Source organism: Xiphophorus maculatus, chromosome 15, assembly GCF_002775205.1.
Source record: "Xiphophorus maculatus strain JP 163 A chromosome 15, X_maculatus-5.0-male, whole genome shotgun sequence".
Taxonomy (NCBI): domain Eukaryota; kingdom Metazoa; phylum Chordata; class Actinopteri; order Cyprinodontiformes; family Poeciliidae; genus Xiphophorus; species Xiphophorus maculatus.
Genome location: NC_036457.1, coordinates 8,173,929 through 8,190,356, shown reverse-complemented (window position 1 = coordinate 8,190,356; position 16,428 = coordinate 8,173,929). Strand labels below are relative to the sequence as shown.

Sequence of the window (16,428 nt, the reverse complement as noted above, 5' to 3'; positions counted from 1 at the left end):
TCCGTCTAAGCCTCTGTGTTTTGATATCGTTTAGCAATTATCGAAATAAATAATATTCTACAAAATTGTATATTAAGTTCCAATTTTATTACTGTTATTATTAGTAGTGGTTGTCGTAAAGTTGACTTTTTCTTCGTCTTCTCATTATTAAAAAGAAAAAATTGTCTGTCTTCAAATAAAGTGAAAAAACACATGTACATATAATTTAGGTCTAGTATATTTCTCATTGGAATTTAAGTTGTTCTTGTACTTGTGTAGATTTAAAAAATATTGCTACTTTTAGACTGGGTAATGTACTTTTCACTAATTTATTTAAAAATATCTGTATATCCTAACAGTTCACCTACAGTATCAGTATTACAGCTTACACCCAAAGAATTACCACCTGGGAAAAATAAAATGCAGTGACCTCTCACTCTGCACCCACAGTATGTTACTGATACTGCTAACTGCTGTGCTTCTCTTCTTTTTACAGTAACTCAGTACAGACACTGAAATATTGGCTGAATAAATGTTATTTAATCCCCAATGATGCAACTATAAAACTCATCTGACCAAAGATCATCATTTCAAAAGTCCTGGTATTTGTCTTTGGTCTGGCCAGAACACCAGAAATGCATGTTTGCCCGTGATCGTTTAATTTTTTTTTTATGCATCCTTCCCTCCGTTTTCAAAATAAGCTCTCCACTAAATGTGGTTTCTTATTTTCATTCACAGATAAATCACACTTTACACCTGTAGCTCTAAACACCCTCTGGTCTTATTTGTGATTATCAGACACAAAAGAAGGGCAAAGCATCATCAATTTATCAGATGAGTTGGTTAAATCCTCCAGGTGAGAGATGATTTCTCTAAATGTGCGACGCCTCACTGGGATAAATGGAGTCTCTGGGATTTCTGCTTGCTGACAGTCCTCTCAGTGGGGCGGCCTCGGTAACAGCTCAGATTATCCCTCCAGTCCTCTCTGCCTTGCTAGCCACCACACACTGATTGAGCACCAGATCCGGTCTGTTTGTCTGCCTTTGCAAAGGTCAGTCCTCCAAAGAGCTGGAAGAGCTTGGACATCGGCCAGGAACAGTTGTAGGAGGGGGAGAGAGTGGAAAACTGACAGCTACAAAACAACAGAGATAGTCGAGGGCCCCTGGCGGCTCTGACGTCAGCTGCCCTCATGAAAGGGCATGAGTGGAAGCGGGAAGGCAGGGAGGACGGACAGCTCCAACCCACAGTAACCTCCTCACCTCTCTTGAGGTGACAGCAAGGTTGTAATCAGGGTTATGTGAGGATTTCACTTCCTGTGTGATCCTTGATTCCCTATTTCTGGGTAGAGTTACCCCTCCAGCCTTCCGCAAATTAAACAAAATCGGCGTCAAATGTTTGTGCAGTAGAAATTTTCAAAATATTAAAAATATATTTCCAGAGGTCACCAAAGGTCAACCAGCTGCCCCACATTCAATCAACTCTGCTACCTTTGTGGTGTTTTGTGCTGCTGTATTTTTAAGATAAAAAAATGTATCATTTGCAGAAGTCACCAGCAATCAACCTCTATCCCCCTTAAAACAAAATCAAGTAAAATTGATATCAATGAATTCTATTATGTTTGTGTTGGTTTCTGCAGTTAAAATGTTTGTAGTACAATTGAGTGATACCAAATTTGCTACAATAGTTCATTCTGAAAAGAGCTCAAAATACACAGACTAAAATCTCATTATCCAAGAATGATTTTGTGCTAAAACCTCTAATGAGCAAGTTTTGCATAATCCATAAACCTATCCTAACCTGTTCAAGAAAGAATAGTAGGTCACCTTTAAAGTATGCAGTCAAGATAACAAATAAGCGACTGCAGCAGGAGTCTGTAAATATACTTGTGCGGCTCAGAGGCCTCTGATTGCTTCAAGAAAGTAGTGAGCAAAGTCTGGGAAAACTTTTAGACCAGAGTTTTTTCTCTTAATTAGCAAAAAAATTAATAATTGTTGTACTCGTAAATGTATGAAGTTAAAGAATGAACTCTGCCAGTTTTGGAATAGGGCTGTAGAACGATAAAATGTGCGAAAAGTGAAGCTCTGAATACTTCGGACATACCCAGGATTATTACATCCTGTAACATGAGTAAAAGTCACATTAAATTGGTCAATGCTGTAAAAATGATACTTTTAATTGTAAACCAGAAATATGTGCGTGTGAGACACGTTCAAGGATTTACAAGAGAGGGCGACTCCTTAATGCCTGCAGCTGCTGCAGTGACATTCAGGCTGGCCCTGGTTTTTTTCCACAGCTGGATGTTTTACTGCTCGCTGACTCAGGGAGCGTTGTCCTCTCTGAAGCGTTCATGATGGCCGAGGCATTAAAGCGTGACATTGAGGACCTCAGGAAGCAGCTCCCATGAAATAGTTCAGCGCAGGTGTCCGGGCATCAAAGCAGGTGTGTCTGCAGCGGACATTAAAGCTAGTCTTGAAATTTATTTGTCTGTGCCATGTGGGTGACCTTTGTCATCCATGTGTGGAGAGCTTCTCCTCCTCCTTTACTTCCTCCTCCATAAGCAGACCATGTGGAAGAGGAGCTGCCCTGCCTTGCCTCCTGACTGTTTTGGTAAACCTTGGTGCATATTTAATCCTGTTTTCCAGCTCACTTCCTGCTGTTCAGCCTCAGTTCTCATTTTCTGCCCAAAGCGTTTGGCTTTTCTTCAGGCCTGACCTTCTCCTGTCACTCAAATTGATTCAAGCTTCAAATGATCTACTTCTTAAACTGCCAACTAAGGGTTTTAAGAAGTCAGATACTGAACAAATGAGTTAATATGATGCAAAATGAAATCACCTTTTAATTAATATCATGTAGTAATAGTAATTAACAGTTCTACTAATGCACTGAGTGCAAGCAGACATCCTGCCAAGTCCCTGCTTGAGGTAACGCCTGAAATAGGAGCTATGTAACGAAACCCAGACACTAAACAGCTTAAACAGACAGGATGGTTAAATAACAGGAACACGACTGAGCAAGAACAAGCTTTGTTTATGCTGAGATCAGTCGAAACCAGTTCTCTGAAAACTTCATGCCGCACAATACATGAAAGGACACCATAGGAGTCGACAAATTAAAATCCTGGATTCTTCTCACGGCTTTACACCCAATACTTTGGGGCCTCAACATTTGTACAAATCAATGAATTTTCTGCACTTTGTTGAAGCTCAAATATCGTTTGGAAAAAAAAGGTCTTCTTTAAAGGGATTGTGAAAAGTAAAATGATCCATGTTACGGAGCAATGAGTTAAAATATAATTGAAAATTTCAAACCAAAGACATTAACTCTTCCTTACATTCATGGATTGCAAGAAGATCTCATTCTAAGGATCATTGTGCACAATGATAAGCAAAATAAATATTTTATAGGTCTAACACACAAGTGGCAAATGGTGAAAAGGTTCCAGAGTGGTGGTTTTAATTTTTTTTCATATCTGCAAATGGATGATGATGCTAATTTTGCCCATTCGCTTTCCCAACTATATTTTGTGGCAATTTAGCAAATGTAATGTACATATTGTTACTTAGAACAAATGATAAAAACATCTGTTTGATTAAAATATAAACTTTCATCAGAAGGTTTTACTCTTTACAGTTTGTGTTGACATTGGATGGTAATGCTAAGCTTGGTTATTAGCTTTTGTAGTTGGCATTTGTGGAAGCATTATATTTATGAATTTACTGGAATTTACTTAAATTAATTACAATATAGAAACATCTGTTTGATTAGCAGGTTACCTTTAATCAGAACATGATTGATTTACTCTTTAAACTGACAATTTTTATTCACATTTGGACACCAACGCTATGATTAGCTTTGGCAGCTAGCATTTGTAGCAGTAGTGCATATAAAGAATCATTTACTTTGCTGCTTCTTTATAACAAAAAATAAATGGATAAAAAGCACCCTTAATAAACAGGTAATGTTTCATTCGAACATGCATTTTTATGCTAGTACTGTTTACCCATTACCTTTGGAGGCTAGCAATCATGAAATTATTTTTTTTTTGTACACTTACCAGAGCATTTTGTAGATTTATTTAGTAATTTTCTAGATACTTGAAATAAGGGATTGTAAAAAGCACAAAAACTGAATACCATTAGCTTTTAACCGGAATAACTGGTACAGTACATACTTATTTGTGGGGAGAAAAAAAAACTTATTAGATATTGAAAAAGCACAAGAGCAAAGTAAAATTTTTCCAAATTATTCTTAAAATTTCTGCTTGTACATACATTAAGGCATACATGGTCATCAAGGAAAAGGAAAAAGCTTATGGCACCATCAGAATAAGAATATTATAGACTAGAATAATAAAAGAGATGCACACTGTTAGGATCTTTACGATGTTTTATTCCAGCACAAGTTGTTTGTGTTGTAAAATGGCTGTGCAGCTAGGAATTAAGAGGAGAAGTACAAAATGGAAAATCAGAGACAATTCTAGCATTATACGTTTTAATCCCTATTGTGTTCATTTCCTAAAACCACATCTTTAAAACATTTCCCCTGCCTTCTTTGGAAACATAGTGAAAACATTGAAATTAAAATAAAAAATAAAAGCAGTAAGATTATGCTTTATTTCAAGTCACTCTCACAATGGAAAGGAGTCTGAGGGGGACAGTGGATGAAACACATTTACAGTCTGATTCAAAATGTTTTCACCTACCTAATCAGGTAGCCCTTTTTTGTTTTTCACACAGTTTTTACCAACAGTGGCACAGCAGGAGGGCAGCAACTAAAATGCACCTTTCGTTTTGCATTAGTTTGATATTGATAACCTCTGCTCCTCCACGAAAGTTACAAATACCCTTTAAAACCACGACACGGGAACATTCGAGAGAGCTTCAATCGTTCGCGACGGTTGCTCCTTCCTCACTCACGTTTTACTTCGTCACCTCAATAATTTTCAGAAACGCACACCAAACCCAAAAGGTGTCGAGAGGAAACAGCATTATTTGAGATTGTATTCAACCGGCACGTCCGGTAAGGCTTGAGATCTCTTCTTCTAAATATTCATTATTTCAACAGTTTGCCACTGGACCCCTGTGTGTCACTGCACACATGGAGGTACAGCAGCTATAACCTTATAAGCACATTTCCAAAAATACAAAATAAAAATGAAAACACAGGGTAATACTGTAAAGTTAAGGTAAAATCCTTTCTTTTTTTTCCTTAAACATTCATATTTCAAAATAATATTTTTTTAAATGATCATGGACCACCAATGAGAGACACTGCAGTCATTTCTAACATTTTCTCAACTTTGTTATGTACAAGATTTAAACATAGCATGACATGGAGAAACGAAAACTGTTCACATAGTCTAAAAAAAGAAAAAAATAATAATAAAACAAAAACATTTGAAATAAAAATTTGACCACTGGAGGTGAAACGGTTCTCGAAATGTGACGTCACAGAGCAACACGACATGAGTCTTATATATAAAAATGAGGGGTAAAGACGACCACACACACTCATTTAGGCAGGTTATGCTGTAAATTTACAGTTATGACACCTATAACTCTGTATGCCAAAATCTCTATTGTAGAATGCTAAACATTAGGGTAGCTTTCTATAAAATCAAGAAACAAAATGCACTTTCTCACCGCCAACAATAAGTCTTATATGGCTTAAATATCTGTTTTCTCCATTCAGCTTTGCTGAAATTACTGTCAGGACAGAAGTTTAATATCCTCCAGCAACATGAAAGTATTTTTGTGTGTGAGTTGCAGCGTAGTCGGGTAAACAGAGGAACCCACAAGGTCCAGTGCTGTCGATTTTCTTTTATCCGTTTCAGATTTATTTTATTTTGTTTTTTTAAAATCACAACTAAATGCTTCAGATCAACTATTAATATCAGACAGATAACCTGAATAAATATTAAAAGCAGATTTCAAACAATGATTTTATTTAAGAGAAAGGGTTATCCAAACGAACATGGACCTCGGTTAGAAAGAACGCTGCAAAAATACAACATTTTACCAAGTATTTTTCATCTAGTTTCTAGTGCAAATGCCTTAGCATACTTTAAGTAGGACAAAATTAACAGCAAGATACAGCAGCTCGTTTTAAGTCAACAATTCCTTAATATTGATTTAGAAAGGTAAAAATTTTTCCATTTGTATGTGAAACTAGGATTTTATTTATATTGAAGAATTATTGACTGAAACATCACTTGTAAGTTAGTTTTGCTTTATTTCAAGTTGTCCATCTGCAGTAGAAACTAGGCAAAAAAATAGTTGGTAAGATTTTGCGTTTTTGGGAGGTAACTGATTCCCTTTTAAGAATTAACAAACAGTGATTGATTGCATTGTTTTGGTTGAAGAATAAAATTTTGACCACTGGAGGTGAAACATGAAGTCGGCTGGATAATCTCAAAGAAAGTCACAGATTTCTATCAACCCAAAAAGGTTTACAGTGTTTGTTTCATTTCTGGTACTCCAGACTACAGCGAAAGTTAATATTCACAAATGCAGAACCTCCCCAGAAATATTAAAATTACTCCAAAAAAGCATCAACGACTCATCCAGGAGGTCAGCGAACATCTAAAGCACGGCTGGCCTCCCTTGTCTCAGTAAAGGTTCATAGTCAGTGCTCAACAATAATAAAGAACCTGGGCAAAATGTGTCATGCTTCGCACCACAAAGACCATAAAGGTCTGTTACAAACTGCCAAAGGAAATCTTGAACTTCCCCAAGAATTTTGGGAAACTATTATTCTGTGAACCTGAGACAAAAGAAATCTACCTTTGGGAAGGTCTTCTGACACATGATTCAAACCTGGTAGCATTTTGGAAAACAAGCTGTCAAATACGACTTTACATAATTAACTTGAACAGCAAATTTTGGTCTGCAGCAGAAAATCCTAAAGGAGGATTTTCTTCTGTTCATTCATCACCTCATCTCAAGCACACTTGAGATAAACCGACCTCCGAATGGCTCCAAAAAAAGTGTGGCCTAGTCAAAGCCTGGACTAAAACATGATGCTGTGTTATGATCTCAAATATGCAACGCATGCTGGAAAACTATCCGACGTGGCTGAGATGAAAAATAAAAAAATCTCCAAATGAACGTGGACCAAAACATGGCTGATATTGAGTTTCACATTAACAAATTAAATAATCAGTTGAAATTAGTTGTTTTTTTGTTTGTACTGGGGTTATCTATGTCTGATACCAAGTTTTTTGATGATCTGAAACATAAGCGACAAAAATGCAAATAAAAATCTGAAAAGAAAAAAACGCCTAAAAGGGGTAAAATACTTTTCACAGCACTGTACATTTTAGATGACCAGTCTGCTCATCTTTTCCTACTTTTTCCATTGTTAAATTTTCAGCTTTCTGTTTTTTTTAAATAAATGTTTTGGTAAGTCCCATCTTCTTTCATCTAGCGACGCATCACAGCTACAATCCCTTTAGATTTTGAGCAGAAGTAGAAACATAATCCCACTTTTTCAGCAAGCTCTGCCACATTATCAGACACATGGACAGAAACAGTCCTGATGATTTAGAAACAACATCCCCTGGCCCCCAAATAAAGACAACAAATACAATGGCGGTCGTTGCGAAGATATGCGGGTTAAAAGGAAGAAATGAAAAATAAATTAAACAATTGACAGCTACCATTTCGAAGTCTTTCCTGGGGCGGGGAGCAGTTAGGGCAGTATGGATCCTTAGTGCAATGAAGGCTGCGTCGCCTCAACATTTAAACAGCCACCTGCCCTGCAACGTGTAGCCAGCAGAATCATCGGCGGGCTCAAAGAGAGTTCCAGGGGGGGCTTCGGCGACTCTCGCGAGGAAGAAGAGTGAGGGCGTTTAGCTTCTAGTCGAACGGACATGTCCAGACGTACTGCAAACTCTGAAAAACTACAACGGCTGAAGCCTCGGAGAGGGGGGAGCGAGTCCGGTCCTGAGCCTCGTTTCATCGCCTTCCACTAAAAGTCATGTAAGTGTCCACATGTATGAGAACGTGTAAACATTAAAATGTGAACGGTGAGGGGAAGCGAATGTGTGGCGTTGGGTCTGTGTGCGAGTTACCTATCTGTGTGACTGTTGTCGTATTTTATGGACTTTTGAAATCTGTGTTCATGATTTAGTTTTTCCTTGATTCCTGTCAGGTCTCTCCAATGCTGCAGATGTACATTCATCCATCGTAGAAGAAGGGAGGCAAAGGGAGGGGAAGGGGTTAAAGTGTGACGTTGGGTCACACACACACATGGCGACTGATCCTGAGGCTTTTCCAGTGGTCCGATAAAGACTCCCGGCTCGTCCGCGCGCTCAAAATAAACAGCAGTAGAGGTACTGGAGGACATTGTACCACATGTAGCCAGAGGCGAAAGCAAACGACTGGACCATGCACAGCCACACGGGGTCGAGGGTCATCTGCCGGGAAGCCGCCTCCTTCTGGCCATCTGGAGGAGGGAATGATCCTGGAGGGAGACGGAGAAATCATTTTACTCTGAAATTAAATTTTTGTTCCTTTTATTGATCTCATCGAGGTGATACACTACAAAAACAAAGTTTAACCAAGTATGTGAAAATTTCTAGTGGAAATATCCTAGTACACTTGAAATAAGACAAAACTGATTTACAACTAACTTTTCAGAAAGAAATAGAAGCTTGTTTTAAGCCAATAATTCCTTAATATATTGATGCAAAAATATTTGCTATAAGTATAATAATAAATTTGGTAGTAAAACAAATTTTTTTCCCACATTCTAAGTAAGATTAATAAGGCTTATTATTAATATAACGCATTATAAGTTGGGTGAAATGTCTTGCTCCACTGGCAGATTATTTCATTTATAACGAGTATTTTCTCATCAACTTTAAGGAATTATTGACTCAAAACAATCTCCAATTTCTTGCAAAAAATATTTGCACATTCATGTTTTTGGGGGGTAATTTTTAACATTTCCATACACAAGTAAAAAAAACAAACAAAAAAAAAAAACATACATTGCTCAAAACAAACAAAAAAAGTGAAAGGACAAACTAAGACAGAAATAGATAAATATTTAACTGTCAATGCCAAGAACACAAAGTGTAGATGGAAGCATAAGCGTATTATCTTATTATACCTTCACTTTTTTATATTCATACTGTATTATCAAAATCAAAACAGTTGAGTGTGTCGACAAACTCTTACTCATATTTAAACCTTATAGCATTTGATTAGCAGGTGATTTTGATACTTTTTTAAAGAGTGAAAACACAGTTTTTAACTCCTCACAACAATTATCTGAATCCCTCTAATTGAAGTACAATTATTTTTAATATTTGTCCTGACCTTCAGTTTTTTAAGCAATGTTTTGACTTGTAAGTTACTAAGATATTTACACTAGAAATTAGACCAAAAATACAAAAGATTTTGCGTTTTTGCAGTGTAGTTTTTGGTAAAGCTTGACCAGCAGTGACAGGTTAACTAACTATGCATTTGAGTAATGATAAACTTTAGCTGAACAAACTTACCTGTGTTGTAGAAGTGAGCCAACAACTCTTCTTTCTCCACAAACCTCTGATACAGCCAGTCAGTCAGGGCCTCTGCCTCAATAGGAACCTCTTTTATTGGGTACATCCTGAAGCAGAACAAGAAGATGGAAAAGACATTAAAAAAAAGTATTTCTGTGTAAGTTGGAGTCCCAGACCTGCAGAGGAAATATAACAGAAGCTAGGGCTGAAAATTAAAATCTCAGATATTTTTCATATGAGATACAATTTATTTTTTCCTCACTTTCTTTTCTAAAAAAATTACAAATGATAGAAAATATTTTCAAAACCCGACAATAAGGGTTACGCTACGAGAATTTTTGTTTATTTACAAAAATATTTTCATATTATTAGCAGAATAAAGACACAGTCTTACCATTTAGTTTCTTAACATCTATTGTATTTTTTTAAATACAATTTTTAAAAAAGCTTCATTAGCATTGCGATATAATGCAAGCAACTTAGTCCATGGCTTCTTCTTTGATTTTGCACAACTGTTTCAAAGTCCTGCTATTGATGATAATTTTATGGTGATATGTTAAAAGATTAAGTATTTCAATTAAGTGTTATCTGTAAAACTTATACCAAAGCATAACTTCACAAAATGCTCAACATTCCTCATTTTACTCATCACTCTGAACCACGGAAAACCAAGAAATGCATTGTTGGTGAAAAAAAAAAGAGATTTTTCCATAAAATGAAAGTTTTAAAAAAAATAAATAAAAAAATAAAATAATTAAATTGATAAAAATCAATTTATCACCTAGACCTAGCTGCATGAATCCGAGTGTAAACAATGGACCTAAAACACAAAACAGAACTTTTTACAGCAACTAATGTTCGGAGGCGAACATTTATAAATTTGATTCTGACTCAGCCTGATTTTTAACGCACATTTATAGAAATTACTTTGAAAATTAACTTTTATTTAAATAAAAATGTCACATTTACCCAGTCCTCATTTTCAGGTAATTTTACACCATTAGAAAACAGAGTTCAATAGGTTGTCCTTCAAATTACCCACTAAAATCTGGTGTTTTTAACCCAAACTTGGCTGCACTCAGAGTCATCAAACAAGCAGGAACATAAACTCTGCTGCATTTAGCACCAAAAGACTCACCAGTACTGTATAAAAAACATTCAGAAACTATTAAAGCCTAAAACTCAAACAATGAATGCTAAAACTGCTCCCTAACAGAGTGTTCCACCTCATGCTGGTGTTTGTTACAGCTGTCTGTGTTTGCTGATTTTCTTTTTTCCCTTTTTGTGGATTCATTAGCTGGTAGCCTCAGTGGAGCACCACAGAGAGGCAGAAGTGCTGAGGAGAGCCCCCGACAGCAGACAGACTCATGGAGCTCCGCTAAATGACTCACAAGGGAGTGGGAGGACCGAGTCAGAAAAAAAAAAACATCTAACTGCTAAAGTTCAGTCAGTTCAGCCATCAAGAAAGTGAGAAGTCAGTCGCAATTCAGCGAGAAGCTGCACTTTAAAAAGCCTCAGCGATTCAGCTTCATATGTGGAGGCTGGAAAGTTCTCAGCATTTCCTAAATGCAGACGGGAACGGTGAAGAGGAGCCAAGAGCGGGGACAAGTAGAGGTACGAACACACCATTACCAGCAGTTACGCTCTGCAATAAGCATTTGGTCGACGGAAAATAAAAAATATTTTAACAGCTCATAACTAAAATGTCTGTTTATTTTCCATCCGGGGGAAAAATGGTTAAAAACTACTGAATGTTGAGCCTCTTTACAGGTGAGAAATTTAGGGATTTTGTGTAAATAAAGCAGAAATTTTGCAGAAGCTCTCATTAACTAAATGGATTCATTACACTATAAAAAATAAAAAAATCTTTGTATTTTTTTTGTATGAAATAAAAATCCAGAATGCAAAATAAAATAATGACTTAGACTTAGACTGACTTTATTATCATTTTGCATGCACAGGGTGTATACAGAACAAAATTTCGTTGCATACGGCTCAGGACAATGTTTTGAGGTTCCAATGTTATGAGGTTACTCCAGAATAAAATAAAATACAATATAAAATATAAATATAATAATGTTTGCAAAATAAAATATCCAGGAAAAAAGCAGTGAATGTGTTTATTTCTGCTTTTTAATATGATTTTCTTCACTCTTTTATGATTCAACCAGCTTTATTAAGCTTATTAAAACCTGAGTAATAAGTTGTAAGTACTGCCCCTTTAGTTTTAATTTTGCAATTATTCCTCAGTTTGATAAGTGATCAAAAGAAAGTAAATTTAGAAATCTCTAATCACAATAATGTCACAATTCTGGGGCAAAAAACATTGAACTATATATTGAAAATACTGTTTGGTTTTCAACGATTAATACAAAATTACTACAACTTATTTTATTCATCTAGGAAAACAAACATTCAAATATATTTTTTCCTTCCACAGAATGTTTCCCAAAAAAAACTACATATCAGTTATCAATAATATGAAATAACATTATTATGGATCCCAGGAAAACAAGAGATGCTAAATGGAAAAGGTGACTTTCAGGCACAGTCATGGAGCTGCTGTTGGTGAAATCTCGTCTCCTGCCAGTAGGGGTCTCTACTGGGCTGCATTTGCACACCAGACAGCTCCTGGTCACCTTCAAACAGAGGTTACAATCTCCTCCCTCAGATAAGCACTTCTTTCTCTGCACTCAACATTTCCTGTCCACATAATGCCCACCATGAAGGTAAAGGGAACCAGTTTGGACTTTTACATGGTCATGGGATTTAGAATCAGGTTTGTTTTAAACATGACAGACAAGAGTTTCATGGTCTGCTGTCACAAACAGTAACTAGGACATGAAATACTGATTAATAATTGTTTAAAAGTGTTGATGTCTAATTCTTTAATAATGCTGTAATTTTAATCAGTAGTTCATAGGCCTGTCACAATAATCAATAAGTCAATTAATCGCATGATCAATTAAAACAAACTCAATTATCTCCATTGGCATGATTTATCATTTATCTCTTTTTTCTCTCTTTCTACCAAAAACTGGATGATAAAAGTCTTCAGTTTGGTGCTTTGGTCGCAATTAGCCCTTTTTTTGAAGGACAATTTTGTTTACAAAAACTTCACGATTCATTTTATGTGTCGTTTTGTGTATTTATTTTGGATATTTAAAAATATTAAATGTTCATTAGAATTTAAAGTTAACAGATCTTTTAGAATGTGCTCTTGCATCATTATTTTTTCATTATCGTTTTATTACTTAAAAATGTTCTCAAAACAACATTATCGTGTTTCTTAGAGAGTAAAAGCATACAAAGCAAATATAATTTCCAATCAGTAGAGAGCTGATTAATTAATGAACCTATAAAATAAATTACTCTTATAATCATTGTTTCTTGCATATTTAAGTCACACTAATGTATTAAGCATTATTGCTTTTATGTAGCATTGACTAAGCAGGTGTATCTGGGGGATCTCTGTACAGTAGTTAGTTTTTTAACGGACAAAAGCACTTTCTACACAGAAGCAACCTACAAGGTGGCAAGTTTGAACAAGATCTCAACTATGTAGAGCAAATTCCCAGAATGTGTGAAATGCCAGGAACATTCAGGAAGAAATCTTACCCAATTCTGAGAACGACTTTTTCTCTTTTTTGATTAAATGATTTCAGAACAACAAGAACAAACCTTGGTGTTGTCAAACTTGATAGTTTGATTAGAGGTAAAGGAAAGTCGTTTCTCAAAGCTATCAGGTGTCGTTCAGGTCAATCATGTTCCAGAGGAACCACTCACACAGATATCTGGTCAAAATACTTGGAAAAGAGGAAAAATTCATTCACTCAATACACTTTGATCTATGAAGCACAAACACCTATTACTTTCTTGATAATAAATTAAATCGACGCATAAATCCATATTACTTCTTGTAAAGATCCAAACCCGAAGGGGTTAACCAAGTTCTTTCATTACATCAACGTAGTAAAATGAAGGAGTGAATATGATTAATTACCCAATGCAAAACGGGTAAACCTAGAAAGAGCCTCACACCTTCCTAGAGGCTCCGAGCTCAGAAACGTAAGCCGATAGCAAGGGGAGAAACAAAAGCCGGCCCTGGCCAGTTATTAGTCGCGTTGGAGCATTTATGGGCTTGGGTAGCAGGTGGCTGCCGCGGCGCTTTCCTGCAGCTGAAATATTCATGCAGAAATCAGATTCGTCTGCTGCTCAGAGCAGCTGCACAAGCTGTTTTAGCAGCTGAGGTTTGAAGGAGAGCCCCCACCGATTCGGGTCCAAAAGAAACAGCAACGCACTTTAATAGAGAGAGGGCGAGCGCTAATCTGCCGCTTTCACTGGATCATCAGCCAGCTTTGTTTTGAGAAGAGCCACTGTGGCCACATCTGCAGAAACGCCAGCGGATGACCACTTATGATGAAAATTAGCAGGCGAGGGGAAAGTTGTAGGGCTTCAGAAAACACCTGATCTCTAAATATATCCTCCACTAGTCATTTGTTTAGGCAGCCGCTTATTTTCTAAGTGGTTTCTTCCAGTAAACCCAAGGTGAGGAATGTTATCAACCTCAGTCTTCTTTGGTAAATATTGTAATAAAAGAACCACACGTAAAAATAAAAGCTCTTTCGTTACCTTGCAAAAGGAGTCATACACTTTAAGCCTTTCCACATCGTTTATGTTACAACAAACTTCAACGCAACTTAACGGGATTCTTATGTAGATCAATGCAAAGTGGTGCAAACAATCATTAAACGGAAGAAAAATGAGGTGCAACTTCCCAAAGATTTGTAATGTTCTGAAAAGTGTGGCATGCATACATATGCAGTAGGAGGGAGACTTTAACGAGTTCATTTTGATTAATTAATATTGATTATGACGTGTCAGTTTTGAAAAATTAATTACATAGGTCATGCGTTAAAATTGTTTACATAATTAATGATTTTTTTTTTAATGCACACAAAAGTCCTGAGCTGGAAACTTTGCCATTTTTCTGACGCTTGTAAATCTGATGCACAAGCAGCATCCAAAAATAAAATGACGGATGAAAAAAAAAACGCTTTGTTTGGTTCACTGGGGGTTAATTTTTGTTTTTAAAAAAAACAATCTGATGGGCTGCTTGAAAAGACTATTGTTGTGTACAAATTGTGCTAAAAAGAGTTAGCCTATCTGCATTAAAGAAAGTTCCAAGAATGATCAGCGGCTCCTGAAACATTTGAAAACTGACTGGGTGTAACAGCGCTTTGCACCAATTTGACGGTTGAAGTACCTTAATAACAGATTTCAAGTCAAAAATAAACATTTTTGACTTGGAAAAAAATTCAAGCTTTTAAAAAACCTGACCTACCAATTATAGTTTTGGCCAACTGAGATTTTTTTGCTCTGAAACGTTGCTAAATATAGCAACAAAGTCACTATGTTGGCAACAGTGTGGTGTCTATTTTTAAACGTTCACGTGCAGACGTGACCTGGTGGTCTGTCGGTCAGCTCTCTCTGTCATAGCAGAGTGAAATGAGACAGTGGTTGATTTTCAGACTTTTGCAGACGTGTCCAAAATTAAGAAACTCTGGATTTCTTAACCCTAAAATACAGTGCAACCAATTGCCTTCGTGAGCAGTTCTTTAAAAAAGTTTCGAATAGAGGAAACTCGCTGGGACTGGAAAAACTAACGTGCCTTAACAAGACTGAACAGCGGCTTTGAGAATCTCTGGGAACCTTAAATATCCTAGGAACTGAAGTCAGGGCTTACTAATGCAGGGATCTGTGTCTTGACTTTACAGTTTCTACAGCTCTGGACAAAACTAATTTCTCTGATTTTACTTTTTATAGGTATATTTTTAAGTAAAATGAACAATGTTCTTTTATTCTATGAACTACTGACAACATGTCTCTGAAATCCCCCCCCCAAAAAAACTAGTATTTATTTGCAGAAAATGAGAAATGGTCAAAATAACAAAAAAAGGTGCTTTCAGACCTCAAATAACACAAAGAAAACAATTTCATATTTATTTAGAAACAACAACACTAAAGTTTTAACTCACTGCAATGGTCTCTTAATTTTTTTCCAGAGCTGTATTTACCTGTCTTTTCATTTTCTCTGTCTTAATCTTAAGGGTTTTGTATAGTTGTATATTTCTGGATTTAAGTGTAATGTTAAGATGGTTGTGTCCTATAAGAGAAAATTCAATAATAAAAAAAACATATATAAAAAACTGAATATGCATGATTGATTTGAGTGTCATATATATAGAGAAAAATTAGCAAATAGCATTGATTAATTTACAGCATCACGATTGTTGCAAAATGCCAAGTTAAGCCAACTGAGGATTTGCCAGCCAGTGCCAAACAATGTTCCCCTCAGAGAAACAGAAACACCGCTGTAAGGAATCTGAAGATGCTGGTGTTTGTGTTTGCAGGGTACAGTAGTGATGACGGCAGTGGAGGTGTGTTGGCGTTCGGCCACGGCTGCGCTCTCAGCTCCACTCTAACCCACTTGGCACTGGCCTGCTTGGTAACCTGACGCCCAAAGACAGACAGCTGAGGGGAGCTGGAGTTTCTGCTGTCAGGAAACTTCAGCGTCAGGCTTTCACCACGTGACGACCTGCGCTACATGCAAACGATTAATTACATCCTTACATGTGATGCCTCAGCGTGTATAATTACAGCAGGAGTTGCTGAGGAGTTAACACCTGAAGCGAAAAGATTAAATTGCACAACACGTTGTATAATTTAACTAATGGCTGAAACAATTAATTGGATTAATCATAAAAATTCAGTTATTGAAATACAATAACTGATTGTATTTTAACAATTAACGTAATAGAATAACTGTTAAAAAAAGAAGTAATTTGCTGAAAAAAAAAACATATTCAGAGCAGTAATTAAGCCAAAACACATGTTGCATTTAAGATGAAAGCATCTTTATCTGCAAATATTTTCATAATTTT

General features: G+C 36.3%; 1 protein-coding gene across 2 annotated transcripts in view; it reads right to left on the bottom strand.

Moving 5' to 3' along the window:
* Positions 1 to 4,347: 4,347 nt before the first annotated feature.
* Positions 4,348 to 16,428, bottom strand: part of lpgat1 (lysophosphatidylglycerol acyltransferase 1) — a 53,731-nt gene continuing 41,650 nt past the window's right edge. For both annotated transcript variants that reach the window (XM_014470264.2, XM_023347853.1), the window contains exons 7-8: positions 9,485 to 9,591; positions 4,348 to 8,442 (exon numbers count right to left, since the gene is read on the bottom strand). In XM_014470264.2, coding sequence (XP_014325750.1) covers positions 8,291 to 8,442; positions 9,485 to 9,591 — 259 coding nt within the window. In that variant the 3' untranslated portion in view covers positions 4,348 to 8,290. The remainder of the gene's footprint in view (positions 8,443 to 9,484; positions 9,592 to 16,428) is intronic.